The 6,074-nt window shown below is 35.0% G+C and overlaps 1 protein-coding gene across 1 annotated transcript; it reads left to right on the top strand.

Annotated features, from left to right (window-relative positions):
- The first annotated feature begins 862 nt into the window (after nucleotides 1-862).
- LOC126697375 (receptor-like protein kinase HERK 1) lies at nucleotides 863-4,158 on the top strand. The gene has a single exon (XM_050394357.1). It carries the CDS (start codon nucleotides 1,481-1,483, stop codon nucleotides 3,923-3,925), a length of 2,445 nt encoding a protein of 814 aa, XP_050250314.1. The 5' UTR covers nucleotides 863-1,480; the 3' UTR covers nucleotides 3,926-4,158.
- Nucleotides 4,159-6,074: the final 1,916 nt, after the last annotated feature.

Here is a 6,074-nt window from a genome sequence, read left to right as displayed (position 1 = left end):
AATATAAAATAAATAAGTTTAGGGTATCATTTTTTTAATAAAAAATTAAGTTTTCTGTCCATGAAACGGTCCAAAAACCTTATACATGATATAGATTGAGACTAGTATCTCTCAAGATCAATGCACCATAATTTTTTATATAAAAAAAAGAGAGTGAGAAGGTTCGTGTAATACTTCTGAATTCTTTTTAGAAAGTGGATAAATGGTGGCCAAATGTGATTATAACTTGATAACATTGACCATAAGCTAATTAAGTGCATTGAATTTCTAGGTCAGGCATTTCCGCAAACACTTTGCGTACAGATAATTTGACAAGATAAACTTAGGCATGACCCATTATTTTATGGGTCATGAGTGAACTTAGACTAAATTTGGCGGATATAGGTTTTGATTTTCAGACACAATAACTTAGAAAAAAAAATGACATGTAGAATCATCCAATACTTCTGAATTCTGATAGGAATATTTCGGTGCTAAATTATAACAATATAAAATAAAAATAAAAGTTTAGGATACCATATTGTTTTTATAATTTTTTTTAAATAAAAAATTATTGTTGTTGTCGATGAAATAGTCCAAAAACCTTGAACATGATAGATTGAGACTAGTACCTTTCAAGCTCAATGCACCATGCATTATTGTTGAAGTAGCCGATGTTGCACACTTGCACATTCACAATTTTTGTGAAACATATTGTAAAAAGAGTTATGTCCTTGCTATTATTGAAAAGGAAAAAAAAACAAAAGCAAAAGAAAATCTTGGAACCTAATCTTTAACAACTCTTATAGAGGCCACACGTAGAAAGGTCATGACTCATGACCCATCCATAGATAGATAAAGCTGTCCTCGACTTTATTAACATAAATACCTGGCAGAAAATCAAAAGCTTTTGACTTCCTTATCCTCGTCCTCCTCTATGATTTTACATTCTTGTAACTTTACACTTGTTTTCATGAATTCGTCAAAACCAAAAAAAAAGTTGAACACTTGTATTGTACGGTCATTGTGAATTTTGTCAGTGGTGGTCTATTAACGTTTGGTACGTTACATTTTATATTGTTGTACAAATAAACCCATGGTGTACCTGTTGATTGTTTTTTAACTACTAGTTTGAACAAGTTTGGGAGCTCATTGCAGTGAGATCTTTCTAGTTCAGATGTTCCTTTCATCTTGGGTTTTTGATAAAAGAACCTGGATTTTCCTCTTCATCCATTTCCAGGTGATCTTTAACCTTGACCCCTTTTGTCTATTCATTCATATATGTTCTTGATTTTGTGTACTGTGTCACTGATACATTAGTGGTGAAGATTTTTGTAATATCCTAGTATTCTCACACCTCTAGTTCTGCAACTTTTGTAGCAACTTTCCATTATCATCTCAGCTTTGCTACTTCTATTTCAATCCGCTTTGCTTCAAGATCCTACCCCACTCTGTATCTCTCTCTCTCTCTCTCTCAGTTGAGTGTGTTGTTTAACTAAGAATGAGTACTAAAAATTTTGACTTGCTCATGTGGGTTTCATCTATTTTGTGTTTGATATGTGTTTCATATGGGTTTGTTCCTATGGACAATTATTTGATAGACTGTGGATCCCGCACCAATGAATCGGTGGGTGATCGCATATTTGTGGGTGATAACTCTGATTCCAGTATTCTTTCAACCCCACAAAAGATTCTTGCAAACACAACCCTGGAAATTACTTCATCTCCTTATAATTCAACTCTGTTCCAAACTGCAAGAATACTAGATGGACCCTCTAGTTACAAATTTCCAATTAAGAAACATGGGAGGCATTGGATTCGCCTATATTTCTTCCCTTTCATTTATCAAAACTACAATCTGAGCACAGCAAAATTCTCAGTATCAGCTCAAAATATCACCCTTCTCAAAGAATTCCAAATAGAAAGTGGTCCTCAGGTAAAGGAATACTCTTTGAACATAACTCAAAGCAATCTGACTCTTACTTTTACCCCTAGTTCCAATTCCTTCGCCTTCATAAATGCCTTGGAAGTTTTTTCGCTTCCTGATGAGCTCATTCCTAAGAGTGCGCAAGCAATTGTAACAGACAACAATTACAGTTTGTCGAATAAGGCATTAGAGACAGTTGAAAGGGTAGATATGGGTAACAAAAGTGTGTATCCCCAAGATGATACCCTATGGCGTCTTTGGGTCTCTGATGATACGTATCTGATTCACAATAATCTTGCAAAGTTTGTGTCAAACACTACAGCTGTCAATTTCACGACAGACTGGGTAACAGATAATATCGCTCCCTCTTCTGTCTATGGCACTGCCACTCAGTTGGACTCAGAATCTGATCCTAATACCAAAGCAAATGTGACATGGCGTTTTGATGTTGATCCTGGCTTTGAGTATTTGGTCCGGTTTCACTTTTGTGACATTGGGAGTATGTCTTCATCTAGTATAAGCTTCAACGTTTATATCAACTCAATGCTTGTTGTTAGAAATTTTGATCTTAGCAGTCAATCAGGCTTGGGTGTGCCTTATTATAGGGATGTCATCACAAGGTCAAGCGATAGCCTTAAGCTGAATGTCAGTGTTGGCCCTTCTGATATTGGTAATTCTTATCCAAATGCCATTCTTAATGGCCTGGAGATCATGAAAATAAGCAATTCCAAGGGCAGCCTTGTCTTGGAGTCTGATTTGAAAAAAAGTTCTAAGATGAAAGTTGGTTTGATAGTGGGATTGGCCAGTGGAATGTTCATAGCTGTTATTTTCGCTATCATTCTCTTCGTGCTCTGCAGAAGAAGAAGACGAAGATATGCACATGTCAGCCATTCAAAGGCAGTAGAAAATTTTGCCCCAAATGAAATGGAGAATAACTCACCCAATAGGGCTGCTATCTTTTCTAGCTCGAAATTTGGGTATCGCTTTCCTTTTTTGGCAATTCAAGAGGCTACTGATAATTTCAGCGAAAGTTTAGTTATTGGTGTAGGTGGCTTTGGGAAGGTTTACAAGGGAATGTTGAGAGATGAAACAAAAGTGGCAGTGAAGAGGGGGTTTTCTCATTCACAACAGGGTTTTGCAGAATTCCAGACTGAAATAGAAATGTTATCTCAGTTTCGTCACCGCCATCTGGTATCTCTGATTGGTTACTGTGATGAGCAAAATGAGATGATCATAATTTATGAGTACATGGAAAATGGGACCCTAAAGAACCATCTGTATGGCTCTGATCTCCCCAGCTTAAGCTGGCAGCAAAGGCTTGAGATATGCATTGGATCAGCAAGAGGACTTCACTATCTTCACACTGGCTCTGCCAAGGCAATTATTCATCGTGATGTCAAGTCTGCAAATATACTACTAGATGAGAATTTCATGGCCAAGGTTGCTGATTTTGGGCTTTCAAAGACTGGTCCTGAGATTGATAAGACGCATGTCACTACTGCAGTAAAAGGAAGCTTTGGGTATCTTGATCCTGAGTATTTGACAAGGCAACAACTGACAGAAAAATCAGATGTGTACTCTTTTGGGGTAGTCATGTTGGAAGTTCTTTGTGGGAGACCTGTCATTGATCCATCCCTTCCAAGGGAAAAGGTGAATTTAGTTGATTGGGCAAGTAAATCACTGAAAAGAGAGCAATTGGAGGAAGTTGTAGATCCTCGTCTCGCAGGTCAAATTAAACCAGATTCATTAATGAAGTTTGGAGAAATAGCAGAGAAATGCTTGGCAGAATGTGGTGTTGATCGACCTTCAATGGGAGATGTGTTATGGAATTTGGAGTGTGCACTTCAACTTCAAGGTAATGAACGAAGATCCAGTTGTGCTGGTGATCTGTCTTCACAAGTTAGTCATGTCAATCACTTGGAGATCAGTGTATCCACTGCACAATTCAGTGTGGGTGACATTGCTGGTATTTCAATGAGTAAGGTCTTTGCCCAAATGGTGAAAGAGGATACGAGGTAGATGATGGTGAAGCAATGTACTAAGCCAAAAAGACTTTTATTTTTATTTTTATTTTTTGATTTGCAAAAAGACTTATATTGAGCTCAACGAAATGAGTATTGGATATTGTACATTAGGGGTGTGCCTCGAATTCCTTAAGATGAATTAGCTTGATTTTGTGTTCCATTAAATGTGTAAATTCCTACCTAGAAGTACACCAATATAGCATTTGCAGTACTAGATCTGATTGGTTATGTGCGGCTCTTCTTCATTTATGGTTTTAATTGCTATGCTTATACTGCGTATATTATCATTATGCTTTCAACATCTCTTTTTACTTGGTCTATATTTGGGATGGATGAAATTTGCCAGTGTATTTTACTATTTAGCTTATTTTTGTTATTATTTATGGACTCCACTGCACTTTTTGGAACTATTCATGAGTCTCACCGTATTATTTCAACTAACTTTTACTTTTATTTACAGTACTTTTAGCAAAAAGTTTTCAGTTTTAACAAAATAAGCGGATTCCAAACAGACCATTATGGTAACAAAACAACAAGAAACGTACTTGTCATCTTATGTATTTTGTGTTGGTGTGAGTGTGTTTATCAAACACTTTTATTATTATTTATTTTCTAGCCGTTGGAAATTTATGAGTAAAATAGCCGTTGGACAATTATGAGAAATATAACTGTTAGGCAATAATTGATAATTATAGTCATTAAACTTTTATGGGTTATTAGTAACCAATAACTATAGACTATTGTTTCATAAGTAACCTATATAATACTCATCATAACACATTTTCTAAAGGGTCTTTTTACTACTCTTTATTTAGAATATACATAATTCTATTATATTTCTCTCCCATATATATTTATTCTAAGGAAAGGCAATAGAGGATTGTTCTTGAACCTTCGTAAGTGGAAGTGCGTCCATTACGAAGGTTGACGTTATAGTTTAATCCTGGAGGATTGTTTGGCCAAGAGAACTAGTTGCACTTAGTTTTACTCTGAATGGCATAAATTAACATTTAAAGACAACGTTTTCGCAGCGTGATTCTATAGCATTTTGAAATTGTTCTAAACTCCTTTTTATTTTATATCTTTGCTAATTATTGAGGATATTATTTGTTGTATCAAAACTTGTTTATTCACTAAAATATTTCCAACATTTTGTAGAAAAGCATTATAGTGAATGACTAAGGTAAACAAAAGAGGCATGCACAGACACACACACAGCCACAGGCCTAAACTTGTTCTTTAGCCAAGCTCCCAAGAATCATGAACCCTGGTACCTTATTTCATAAACAACATGTGGAACGTAACTGAACAAACTGTATGTTTTGGGCACCAAAATTTTGTGCCCCCAACTAAAAACCTCTACTCTCTACTGCTTAGTGCTTACAGGATGTGTTTGGAGGCCACTTTAGCAAACAATGACTTGCATTACAAATATGTTCTTGTGATTCATGGAATGCAATCATGTCATTTTGTAGGAGGTTAAAAAAGAATATGAGTTTAAATACTGCTTTAAGTACGTATTTCCTCTTTACTATTAAACTTTAATAGCACTATCAAGAAAAGAAACTTTACACATAAAACACATACATGAAGCAAGGGACAGAATATACCTTAGAGTATCTCTAGCAGCTTATCTAAATTTTTGTACTATTTGGACAGTGAACAATGATATTTAACTTTTACCTTCCTACTTTTTCAAATATACTTTCCAATAGATTCTTTATCATTTTCTCTATCTCATTTAAATATTATTTCTTCATTTATTCTTTATTCATTATTTATTCTTTCTTTAACAACTACATATCTTTCAACATTTTTTTATTCAATAGTTGATTATTATAATAGAAAAAAACATTTGAAGTGTGAACAGTAAACACTACAATGTTCTCTACTTGTAGAGAAGCATTGTAGCAATTCTAATCTAAAAAATGGAGATGAAGAAGTTGTTGAAGTGGATTTTTGGGGTGTTTTCTATCTAAAATTGGTTTTAAAGAAACTATTGGAGATACTCTTATATCCCAAAGTTATACACTATTTCTATTTCACATGAAAACCCGCAAATCACTTATCACAGTGGTCTCTAAAACCACACCATCACCTACTAGTCCTGGATTTCTTAGAGAGGACCCATTTGTAATTAACTT

Source organism: Quercus robur, chromosome 8, assembly GCF_932294415.1.
Source record: "Quercus robur chromosome 8, dhQueRobu3.1, whole genome shotgun sequence".
Lineage (NCBI taxonomy): Eukaryota > Viridiplantae > Streptophyta > Magnoliopsida > Fagales > Fagaceae > Quercus > Quercus robur.
This window is presented reverse-complemented; position numbering and strand designations above follow the sequence as displayed.